General features: G+C 46.4%; 1 protein-coding gene across 3 annotated transcripts in view; it reads left to right on the top strand.

Moving 5' to 3' along the window:
- Nucleotides 1-12,451, top strand: part of LOC125150876 (tomoregulin-1) — a 126,879-nt gene that overhangs the window by 34,951 nt on the left and 79,477 nt on the right. For 2 of the 3 annotated variants that reach the window (XM_047831317.1, XM_047831316.1), the window contains exon 1: nucleotides 9,950-10,402. The exons of the other annotated variant lie outside the window; for it this stretch is intronic. In XM_047831317.1, the coding sequence (XP_047687273.1) occupies nucleotides 10,207-10,402 (196 nt within the window). In that variant the 5' untranslated portion in view covers nucleotides 9,950-10,206. Of the gene's footprint in view, nucleotides 1-9,949; nucleotides 10,403-12,451 lie in introns of those variants that run through there. 3 annotated transcript variants of the gene reach the window in all.

Genomic DNA, 12,451 nt, shown 5'->3' with positions numbered 1-12,451 from the left:
CATCCATCAATGATCATCACTCTGATGTTATTTCATGGGGATTACAAAATCATTATTAAATTAGTCTTGACTATTTGCCAGCATTCATATGGAAAGAAGGTATGCCAGATCTGAGAAAAATCTGAATTTAGTTCAGAAAGCAAAGGGTCCCCTTTGCCCCTTCTTAAGAAGCTGTCTTCCTTAAGGGCGCCTGGGTGGCTCAGTCAGTTAAGTGTCTGACCTTGGCTTAGGTCATGATCTCGTGGTTCATGAGTTCAAGCCCTACATCGGGCTCTGTGCTGACAGCTTGGAGCCTGGAGCCCGCTTCAGATTCAGTGTCTCTGCCTCTGTCTCTCTCTCTGCCTCTCCCCTGCTTGTGCTCTGTCCCTCAAAAATGAATAAACGTTAAAAAAAAGAAAAAGAAGCTATCTCCCTTAGAACTCCTCTGCTGGAGGTGAGTAGGAAGAGGGGTAGGTTTTTCCTCTCCCCCCACCCATGTTAATAAGTGCACACCTGAGATAAAAGGCTCCTAACTTCCTTTTCCTAAGCACTCCTGCTTCTGGGTGCCTTTCTCGTCTGTGCCTCTGGTGCTGTGGATCTCTCCTGAGCTATGCTGGGAAAATCACGTTTTCTTTCCCCTTAACATCAATGACCACTCTTCTCAAATCTGACCCCATGTTTCTCTGTAGTAGAGCAGTAATATGGCTAAGAGAGAGGGCTAGGTACCTGATTTGAAGTGGTGTCTAGTACATACATTGCATGTTTTAGGTCAGTTTTTTTTAAAAAAAGGAACTTTGCATAAAAGATAGGGAGAATGAGATTGTCCACATCAATGATGGTTGATGAAGACTGGGGTAGAAAGGCTAAGGAGGGAGTTTATGGGATTACAGTGGGGCCAAAGCTGCCTTCACCTGCCTTTTGATCCAGCCACTTCCCCCACCCACCATGCCCACTCCACCCCTATTTCCCTTTCTTGTCAGAGAACATCAAAGCCAGGATCCAGGAATTTCTTCGATATCTCAATACCATATGTGTGATACCCACATGAGTCAGCCTCCATTCTATCTTCCCTCTTGTTACAAAGAAAGTGTCTTCTCTCAAGTCAATCCCTCCATCTGTGCTTTGAATTCCACCCCTTCCTGTCTTCTCAAGTATCTTGAAATTATCCTTATCCCACTACTGGTTATCCTTTATCCTGTTTGTATACTCAACTCCCCCCACCCCACTGGATCTTTATCATCATTATTTAAATACTGTACAGTCTCATCTCTTAAAAAGTCCCTCTTCTACCTACAGTCACCTTCTCTTCACAGCCAAGCTGTTTAAACGGTCTTCTCCATTTTCCACTTATTACTCATGTCTCAACATGCTCTAATCTGGATTCTGCCCCTACCACTTTATTGATGGCTTTTGCTAAAATCACCGATGACTTCAAGTGGATATAGCCATTGGACACTATTCAGGACTCGTCTGCTTGATCTTTCAGCAACATTTGACTGGTTGACCATGTCCTGCTTCTTGAAATACCTTTTGGTCACTATGACATTGTTCTTTCCTCATTTTCCTCCTAATTTTCTGGCAATTCTTTCCTAGTCCCCTCCATTGGAGTTCCTTCCTCCGGGCTTCAGCCTAGGCCCTCTTCTCATTTTGTAGAATCTCCTACACTTTCAAGTCATCACATCCACTTCCGTGACTTCAATTAATTGATCCTTTGATGACTCCCACACTCTATGCCCAGTGTAAATCTCTTAAGAACACCAGACTTATAAATCCAACTGCTACTGATGGCTTGATACAGATACCTCACTGGCCCCTCAGACTCAGTGTGCCTACAACTGAACTCATCATCCTCTCTCCAAACCTGCTTCATCTCTGAAAATGGCTATTTTAGTGAATGCCACTGAAGGTAGGGCTAACCCTGGCTTGACACTTTCTCTCCATCAGCCCCTATATATCTAGTTAGTCACCAGATTCTGTTGATTCCCCCCTCCCTTAATCTAATTCATTTACTTGTCCACATCTTCTCTAGTCCAAGCTACCATCATCACTTACCACTGCAATAGCTCTCCCATGGTTTTCTTGGGTACACTGTGCCTTTCCAATCCACTCTGTACACTGCAGCCCAAGTGATTTTTTCAACAGCATCACTGAGATATAATTAACATACTTTACAGTTCATGCCTTTAACCAAGTAATCTTTTAAAAACACAAATCTGAGCAGGCTATTTCCTGTTTATAATCTTAGGATGGAGTTTGAATCCTTATCCTGGTTTAAAAGGCTCTGTGTGATCTGGCCTGTGCTTCCTGAAGTCTCCAACTTCATTCTTTTTTTTTTTTTTCATCTTCATTCTTTATGTCATTCACCTCCTCACTTTCTAAAACTTCGGCCACAGCTGTCTTCTCTGTTTCTAACCTTGCCATATTCTTTCGTTTTTTTAATGTCAAACTTTCTTCATGGAATACTGTTCTCTTTCTACCTCCTTCTAACTCTTCATCAGTCTTCCAGCCTTAGCTTAAATGTCACTTCTCTGGAGAAGTTTTCCTTGATACTCTTAGCCCCTGGTATGTAAGGGGTCTCTGTCTGATGCTTTCACACATACTTTGCAAAACCCTTCACAATTGTAATGGATTGTTTAAACTCTGACTCCCTATTGGACTCTAGGACAGGGACTGTGTCTATCTTGTTCACTTGTGCATCTTCAGTGCCTAACACTGGCACATAACAAACACTGTTGGATGGATGTTGGATGAATGGCACTACTGTCCCCACTCTCCATACCCTACCCTGACCCCTGCTCCCACTGTTGTTGAAACCACCACTACCAGAGCTGCCCTGAGTCTTATTATGATTGTTCTGTGTTGAGAGAAACAGCTCCAGCATGCAGTCTTTGTTTCACCTTTATAACTTCCTTAATTAGGAACCCAGACTAAGTGCCGAGTCTAACTGTATTGACCCTGATGTTGAGTCCTAAGGCCATCAGACTGTAGGAAATAATTTTCAACTTAGAACCAAAGGAGGAGAAATAAAAAACAGCTGACTCAATTTAAGCTCACATGTACATGTACCGATGATTTGCTATATATGGTGATGTGTGCATGGATACACACATGTAAATGTGCATGTACAAACACAGAGCCCAGCTGTTACACTTAGATTTGCATACATACACCCTCTCAGAGAGGCAACCTGATATATACTCATTCCCCACATATGTACACAGAGAATAAAATGGCATATGCTTGGCACTTTTGCATATGTACAGAGGCAAGCTGATATACTCATTACATATGTACACACACAGGCAAATGACATATGTTCCATACATATGTATACATACAGAGGCAAGCTGACATACTTAAATACACACAGTGGCAAAATGTAGTTATTTAACTCCACTGGGCTCACTTTAATTCCTCCACGTAGTTAGCTCCTTGCTTTCTCTCTTTTTCATGATTCTTAGCTCAGTGGATGCCATTCTCAAGTTCCCAGACTCTTGGCTGTAACCTCGTGTCCTTCCCTTTGACCCACCTGGCTATTTGTCACCACTTTCCTCCTCCTTGTTTGGCTGCCTCCGCCAGTCAGGAGGCTGCCCTCCTGCAGGTCTCTCCGGCAACCAGCCAGCTCATATGAACTGTTTTGACTGCTGACTTTATCTCTTTTGAGTTTTTTTTTTTAGACCATAGGCTTTCGAGTCAGACAGACCTTGATTTCAGCATCAGTCCTGCTGACCGCTCACTGTGTAACCTCAGGCAAATGATTTAACCTCTCCAAATCTCAGTTTTCTCATATACAGAACGAGGATAATAATACCACCTTCCCCATTAGGTTTTTGGAAACATTATATTAGATAATACACATGAAGCTCTTAGCCTAGTATATAAATGCAGTTAACGGCTACTGCCACTAATAAGAACTATCACTTATTATGTGCTTACTTTGCCACGACTACTCCTAGCCAATTATTTATTGAGTACTTACAATGTACTAAGCATGAACCTAGGCATTTTGCCCATACAAACCCATTTTCTTCTTAAAACAACACTGTGAGGCAGATAGAAGTTTGATTTCCACGTTACAGATTATGCAACTGAGGCATAAAGAAGTTCAATAACTTGCCCATGGTCATAGAGGTAGCAAGTGGCAGAGTTAAGATGCAAAACTAGATGGTTTGGTTCCAGAGCTTACACTCTTAATTACGATGCTATACCTCTTACTACCATTTATGTGTGATTGTCAGAGAAGCTATTTCTTTGGTACAATCCTTTATGAGTTAAACCCTGGGAGAAATTTTTGAATTGCAGCTGAAAATTTCCATTTGCTGGAAGATGAGGAAAAATCTTAATTCTGTATTCAGGGCAATACTGCACAACTGAACGACAAGAAGACCTGCAGGAGAAACCCAGAGATGCCGCCTCCGTCTCCCTACCCACTCATAGAGACTGTTTGGGTGAGAAGCCTTTCAAATTGACAGAATTATAGTAGTGAAGCCTGTTCTCCAGGCGGAGTGAGGCTACTTCTCTGGATTCCCATAGCACTTTTTTGTTCAGATATCTGTAACCCTTGCCTCCTTGGCTTCTGCCCATCTATGTAATTGAGGACCATTAAGGGGATGTGGGTAACAATCATAGTGCTTTCAACTGGAGTTGTAATTACAAGCAGTGTAATCACATTACTGTAATCCCTGCATGATCACAAGAAGCCCCAACTAAAGTCTCCTGACATGCTGGCAGGGGGCTCAGGACTGTTTGTGCACACTCCTTGGTGCTGCAGTCTCAGTGGTGACAATCTTTGCTCCATTTTGTATTAGATGATGATGCTTCTCCACCAGCTCGCTCACCTTAGTGATGTGGCGGGGCTCTGGAAGCAGAGTCAGGTGACTCCAACTTCCTAGTTTTGTAGTTTGAGTAGTCACTTACCCTCATAAACCTCAATTTCCTCATTTATAAAATGGAAATAATACCTACCAACAGGTGGGTGGGAAGATTAGTGACAACAAATACAAAGTGGCTGGCAGTACCTGGGATGTAGTAGGTCTTCCGTGAATTATAGTTGCTATTGTTATGGCCTGATCCAACAATTATTCTCTCCCACTGGTATTATTGTTATGAGGTCTCCTCACTAGACTAGAAATTTTATAAGAAGCAGGGACTTTGTTTTGTTCACTGCTGTTTCTTGGCATCTAGAACAGTGCCTACATCATAGTAGATACTCAGTAAATATTTGTTGAATCAATGAATGAGGTTTAAAACAAGCTGACCTTGCTGTCTTTACTACACTGGCTGACATTCAGACCCTTTTTACTCACAGGCATTTGCTCATGATGTTCCCTCTGCCTGGAACACTCCCTCTTCACTTGGTTAACTTTATTCACCCTTTTTGTAAACCTCTGAACTTCCCCTTCATAGCATTTATCAACATTGTTGCAATTTCACTTAAAAAATGTTTTTTTATTTATCTTGAGAGACAGAAAGAGAGAGAGCGAGCAGGGCAGGGGCAGAGAGAGAGAGAGAGAGAGAGAGAGAGAGAATCCCAAGCCAGTTCCATCGGCTCTGTCAGCACAGAGCTTGATGCCAGGCTTGATCTCACCAAGAGCGAGATCACAACCTGAGCTGAAATTGAAAGTCGCTTATGCTTAACTGATTGAGTCACCCAGGTGCTCCGCAATTTCACTTTTATTTGCATAATTGTTTAATATTTGACTGTAAACTTCATTAAGACAGGGACCAGGTCTGTTGTGCTCACCATTGTATTTTCAGGAATGAGAAGTAGGTCTTCAGTACAGACTTAATGAATGAATGAATGATTTCACTCTTTACTTTAAAAAAAATTTTTTTTTAATGTTTTATTTATTTTTGAGACAGAGAGAGACAGAGCATGAGCAGGGGAGGGCAGAGAGAGAAGGAAACACAGAATCTGAAGCAGGCTCTAGGCTCTGAGCTGTCAGCACAGAGCCCGACGCGGGGCTCGAACTCACAAACCACTCACAAACCGCAAGATCATGACCTGAGCCGAAGTCGGATGCTTAACCGACTGAGCCACCCAGGCACCCCTACTTTTTTTTTTTAAAGGGTTGCTTTCTCTAGGAAGGGGAGTCCAATTTCTCAAGAGGGCTAGAGGTCAGCCCCAGGCTTGTGTCAGTGCTGTACCATAAATCATTTCAGTGTTTCTGGACTGAGCTCAAGTGCTGGGACTCTCTCCTACTAGGGCCAATTTGTCAGTCCAAAATTGTCTCATTACCATTTATCAGGCCTTCATTATGCAGCTAGACCCTGCAGCGGGAGGTCCAGAAAAGCCCGAATTTTGGCCAGGCTGGGAGTGTGGAGTAGGATTTGCCATTTACTCCTACCCCCGCCCTCATGCTCCATTTCAATCTAGTGTTTATCACACTGAGTTGTAATTGCTAATTTTCAGATGTCCTCCCCTCCTCCTCCTGAGACAGTGAGGCAGAATTATCTCTCACCCCTCAAGGCTACTGTGGTGCCTAGCACACAGCAGATGCTCACAAAGAATTCTTGAAGGAATGCGATGTTTTCCATGAGTGAAGCCTTATTGAGGACAAAGCCAACTCATAGGAGAGGGCACTACTTTTTGCCTTTTTTTTTTTTTTATTTGAGCCCATAAATCCTTTTTTAAGTTAATTTGGGTTGGTTTTCCTGTTACTGGGAGCTGAAAACATTCTGACAGAGCATAAATAATGACATTCAAGTACAGGATTTCTGATAGATTATTTTTCAAAAATATTCACCCCGTATTCACTCCCTCTCACTCACCTCCACAGAGTAGAGTTCCTTACTTGTTGTCTTTGGGTTCAGCTAGGAGACTCGACTGAGCCAGTGGAATTTTAATAGACAAGTGTAAGCAGGAGTGTGAAAAAAGCTTGCACAGTTGGGCTTCCCCTGCTGCACCACTGCCAACTCCATAAGAGTTCCTCCGGGTAGCTGCTTGCTGCTCCTTCAGCTGGGACCCCCAAAAGAATAATATTGGAGAAGATCAGAGTCAAGTTCAGCTAGATCTGCAGCTTGAAGCAGAGCCATTCAGCCAAGCCCAGTCTAGATTAATCAACCCCCAGATTTATGAGAAATGAATGTTTATTGTGGCACACTGCTAAGGTTTTATGGTTGTTTGTTTTGGAGCCGTGACTGATCAAGGTTAGATCAGGGGTTTCCAAACTGGCAGTGCATGTGAGGTTCTAGAGAACTTTAATATAAATAAGGGATACTTGAATAACCCCCCCTACCCCCTGACTCCAAGCATGTCTGGAGTGGTGTTCAGAAATCTACTTTCTTCTAAAACTCTCTGGGTGGTTTTCATGTAGTGAGTCCCATACTCTTTTGCTACCTGACATTTTGGGGTCACCAATACTAAAGCACGTGATGGTTGTATTAGATGACCACTAAGATCTTTTTTTCCTGAGGTTGGATAATTAAGGTCAGAGAAATCCTATTTCTGAAGTATAGTCCTTTTCAATTTGACAACTTTTGAGAAATCTATGCTGAATTTTTCCTACCTAATTTGGAGGAAGGTGCAGATGTAAATTAATTTGTGATTTATGGCCACAGTGTTTTTGCTTTTTATTTAAGGGTTGTCTCCTCTTAGTTTTTATGCCTGAGCTGTGGTTAGCAGTCAAATGAAAATTAAAGGCAGAATACAGGGGGTGAAAGAGCCAAGACAGAGGGCAAAAAAGAAGCATAGAAGAGGTCAAGATTAGCAGAGAAGCTATTGAGGGAATGGTCTGAGAAGGAGCCTTTAGCTAGCTGTGGCTTAGCAGTCAGGAACCTGGGATCATACCTGAACTGGAAGCCAGAAGCTGAATTTTCATTGTAACAATTGCTATGCCACTGCTAACAGTTCAGAGGTTTGAGGCAAGTCTTAACAAAATGTTAACAATATGAATTTATATAAAAAGTCTGTTGAAAATACAATTTGAAAGAAAAGAGAGTTTTAAATTATAACAAAAATTTTCATTGAAAAAAAATTCAGACAAAACAGAAAAATATAAAAGACAAGGGCCACTCATAAGCCCAATAGTCACAGTTAATATATAGCTGTATATTCTTCTTGACTTCTTTCCTATGGATATGTGCACACACACGTATATTTTAGAAATACAGGATTTTATTATACTCATCAGTAGCCTGCTGTTTTCCATGTCAGTAAACTATGATGTCAGTTAATCATCATAGTTAAAACTGCAAAATACTCCTGTGTACAAAGAGGCAGGATACTTTGTTTTCCAGATGGACATTTAGATTATATTTACTATTATAAAAAAGCTCTGATGAACATCCATATGCACATTTTTGGGTGCTTGTACAATTATTTCTTTAAAAAAATGTTTATTTTGAGAGAGAGAACATGTGTGTGCGAGTGGGGGAGGGGCAGAGGGAGAGGAGAGAGAGAATTCCAAGCAGGGTTCACGCTGTCAGTGCAGGGCCCACTCGGGCTTGATGTCATGAACCATGAGATCATGACCTGAGTGGAAATCAAGAGTGGGGTGCTTAACCTACTGAGCCACCCAGGTGCCCCATGTACAATTATTTCTTTTGGATAAATTCCAATACCCAGAATTCCTAGGTTTAAAGGGTACACATATTTTAAAGGTTTTTGATATATATAGTCTAATTGTCCTCCCCAAATGTATAAATTAATAGTGCTAGGTTTTGTCAATTCTTTTAACTATTGTTAATCATCTTCAGGAAAAAAATCTTGTGGTTTTAATCTGCCTTTCATTACTAGTGGGTTTAAATATCTTTTCATATATTTACTGTATTTTATGTGAATAAGACAAATCAGCTCCTCTTCTCATTTTTCTGTTGTGTCAACTGTTTCTTCTTGATTTATGTTCTTTCTATTAAGTACATTGTCTCCTATTCACATTGAAAACATTTCCCCTGATGTGTTTTTGCTTGTGGTGGCTTGTCCCACACGCTAAAAATTTTGAGTCATATTTATCAGTTTTTCAGTGAGACTAAGAAATTTCTTCTTAGGGGAGAAGCAGCATAGTCTATGAAAAAAGTCAGAGACCCTCGAACAATTCACTCCATAATCTTACTACCTGAGGCTAAATCTCATCTATCATGATGTGATAGGGAGAGCACTGGATTGGGAGTCAGATCACCTTACCTCTCTGGGTCCCAACTTCCTCATCTGTGGAATGGGGATGAGAATGAAAACTCCCTTGTAGGGCTGTAAAAAAGAATTGGAGGGAATGCTCTGCTCGTAAAGGGCTTCGTCCAGGTCTTGCATATGGCAAATCTGCTCTCCACGTTGGCTATTATGAGTGGGAGAGGGCAAAACAGATTTTTAAATTCAGTTGGTGTCTGTGGGAAAGGGTGGGGGTGAGGAGCCTAGAAATTTAGCCCATCTCTAGGAACTGCAGAATTGGGGGTCGGAACTTGGGTTCCAATTCGCGTCCTGGCCATTTCTTGGTTTGTGACCTTGGACAAGTCACCTTCACCTCCCTGTGGCTCAGTTGCTTCACCTAGAAAATAGATGTATAATAGACCACCTGCCCTTCTTTCCCAGCCTGGCTGCTGAGCGAAGGAAATGCTTCAAAACCACTTGCAAAGGGCGGCAAAAATGTCTGTCAGGGTAATGCCTGCGGAGCATCCCCGCGCCCGCCAGCTCCCCGCGGCCGGGCGGAGGAGCGCCTACGACCCCCGCCCTCGGCGCTCCCGCCCCGCCGCAGGAACAATAGCTCCCCCGGAGGCGGCGCCGGCCGCGGGCGGGGGCGGAGCTGCCGACGCGAGCGCTGGGGGTGTGCGCGGGGCGGGGTCGCAGCCACCCCTCCCGCCCGCGGCTCTGTCACGCGCCCCTCACCGGGCGGGCCGGGGTCTTTGTGACGCGGTGGCGACGGCCGCGGACACAAAGGGAAGGCGAGCGGCGAGTGAGGGGCTGGGTCTGCCCCCGCCCCGCGACCCCCGCCCGCCGCGCGCGCGCCCGTTCACGCCCCAGCCTCGGTCTCCCCAACGCGGGCTCGCACCCTCGCGCGCACCCTCGCGCGCCCGCGACCCTCGCACGCGCCCGGACCCTCTGACTCCGTCCCGAGCGCGGCGGGCCGGGGCCTGGCGGGCGCTGCGGGTGGGACCGGGATGCTGAGGGGCTGCTCCCAGGCGCAGCGGCGCGGCTGCTAGGAGGCGCCGAGGCAGCGGCGGGGCTCCCGGTGCGCGGCTGGATGCCCCGGGCCTGCGGCTCCCTGCGCTTCCCGCCGTCCAGGGGCGCCAGTCATGGGCGCCGCGGCCGCTGAGGCGCCGCTCCGGCTGCCTGCCGCGCCCCCGCTCGCCTTCTGCTGCTACACGTCGGTGCTTCTGCTCTTCGCCTTCTCTCTGCCCGGGAGCCGCGCGTCCAACCAGCCCCCGGGTGGCGGCAGCGGCGGCGGCGGGGACTGTCCCGGCGGCAAAGGCAAGAGCATCAACTGCTCAGGTAGGAGCGGCCGGAGCCCGCCTCTGCGGCCCCTCCCTCCCTCGCCGCCGCTGCTGCCCTCCCCGTCCCGGCGGCCGCGCTGGGAAAGGCCCGGGCCCGGGCTTCCCGGAGAGTGTGGCCGGAGGGTGAGCGAGGGCGGAGGGCAGGGCGCGAGCGTGAGGCGCGGGCTCGGGGCCCGGCGTTGGGCATGGGGAGTGGCCGTGAGTGCGACCATGTGTGTCGAGTGTCTGGGAGAGAGCGGCCCGGCCCGGCGTGCTCTGAGGTGGTGGGGACGGGACCCGGCGAGGCGGGGGAAGCCGGCCGGGGTTCCTGGTGTGACTGTAGGTGTGCACGCGGGAGCGCGTGTCTGTGTTGTGAAGGCACAGGGGAGGCAACGAGCGTGTGTGTGTGTGTGTGTGTCTGTGTGTGTGTGTGTGTGTGTGAGAGAGAGAGAGAGAGAGAGAGAGAGAGAGAGAGAGAGGGACAGAGACAGACAGAGACGGTGAAGGACTGGGGGTGCCGAGCCTGAGGGCCAGGGGAGTGACCATGTGCTTTGGAGGTTCTTAGGACACTGGGGAGTGGTCGTGTGGGTAAAGGTAACGGGTGTCCCAGAAGACGTGGTTTGTAGAAGTGACTGTGTGTGTGTGTGTGTGTGTGTGTGTGTGTGTGTGTATGTGTGTGCGCGCGCGCGTGTGTGCGCGCGCGCGTATGTCCTTTGGGTTTAGAGGTGGGCTCTGGGGGCTAGGAGTGACGGCGGGTCTGTGGATGTGAGCAGGGAAAAGTCCTGGGGCCCAGGAAGTGACCCTATGTTTTTATGCGTCTTGCGTGGGGCTCAGGGGTATACCCTGGGGTATGCATTGAGGAGAAAGGATGGGAGTCCCGGATTGAACCCCGTTAGTATCCTTCCAGAGGGAGGGAGCTAGGGAGTCATCCTGTGCAGGGTTTGGGTATTGAAAGAGGTAATTAGATCTCAGGAAGTGCTTCTGTGTGACCCTGGGTTTTTAAGGTGGTGTGGAAAGAGGGAACCGGCTCGGAGAGTATGGTCCTGTGCGAGTGTTTGTGTTCTGCTGGAGGGCCTGGAGATTGGCAGCTACGGGAGCAAGGGAGTGACCTCTCCCCTTCTCCAAGGCAGCCTGTCCCGACCCTCCCCCCCCCCCCCCCCCCAGCTCTTGGAAACAAAGAGCTTGCTGGGGCTCTAATGGATAAGAATGGGGAGGAGGTATCTGAGCAGTAAAGTTCCTTCCTCCTTTCAAAAGGGGTCCCAGAGGAGCCCTGGGGCAAGGAGAAGCTTCCAGGTCTCATTTAGGAGTGGGTGGGTCTTCCTGGAGCTGGCCTGGCAGATGGTAGTGGTCCTCAGCCATGCCTTTCTAACTTACCCTTTTATCAATTCTCAATTCTCCACTTGTCTTCTTTAAACCACAGGGGCGGAAGAGGAGGCGTGGTGGGGGTGGGGAAGGGGGAGGAGGGGAAAGGAGGAAGGACTTCAGGCCACCTGGGATCTACTGGTCTGTCTGCCTGACAACCTTTGTACCTTTGGGCAATGGAAGGGGCATTGTTTGGGGGGGGGGGGAGTGAGGAGGGAGTAAGAGGGCCTCAGCACAGATGCTGCCCTCCATGAAGAAAACCTTTGGCTTGCTGTTTAGATTTCAGGGTCTAAAATCTTTCAGTAATTTTCATAATGGTGTGTTTTATGTTGGGGATGGGATTTTGAGCACAGTAAACAATGGCATGTCCATTAAAAGCCTTTCCATCGTGTAATAACTTTAACTTTATTCTTCTAATGTTAAGTGGGATATGGGATAATGTTTAATAAATAATCACGCATTCATGGTTAAGAATAAAAACCATTTGTATATTAGAGTGCCTTTTTGTAGTAAATATTTGTTATCAAACTTGTAAGTGATCACACCATGTCAAAATATTTCACTGGCTAATGTGCAGTGATTATTTGTTCTTGCTAAGCTAATTTGTCCTTAGCAAAATAGTGTGTTGACGGATGTTTTTGTGTATGTATGTTTTCTAACTCTTTAGTGCAAAGTATAACTTTTAAGAAAGGAAGCAGAGGGCTGA

The sequence above is a fragment of the Prionailurus viverrinus genome, chromosome D4 (genome assembly GCF_022837055.1).
Source record: "Prionailurus viverrinus isolate Anna chromosome D4, UM_Priviv_1.0, whole genome shotgun sequence".
Classification (NCBI taxonomy): domain Eukaryota; kingdom Metazoa; phylum Chordata; class Mammalia; order Carnivora; family Felidae; genus Prionailurus; species Prionailurus viverrinus.
This window is presented reverse-complemented; position numbering and strand designations above follow the sequence as displayed.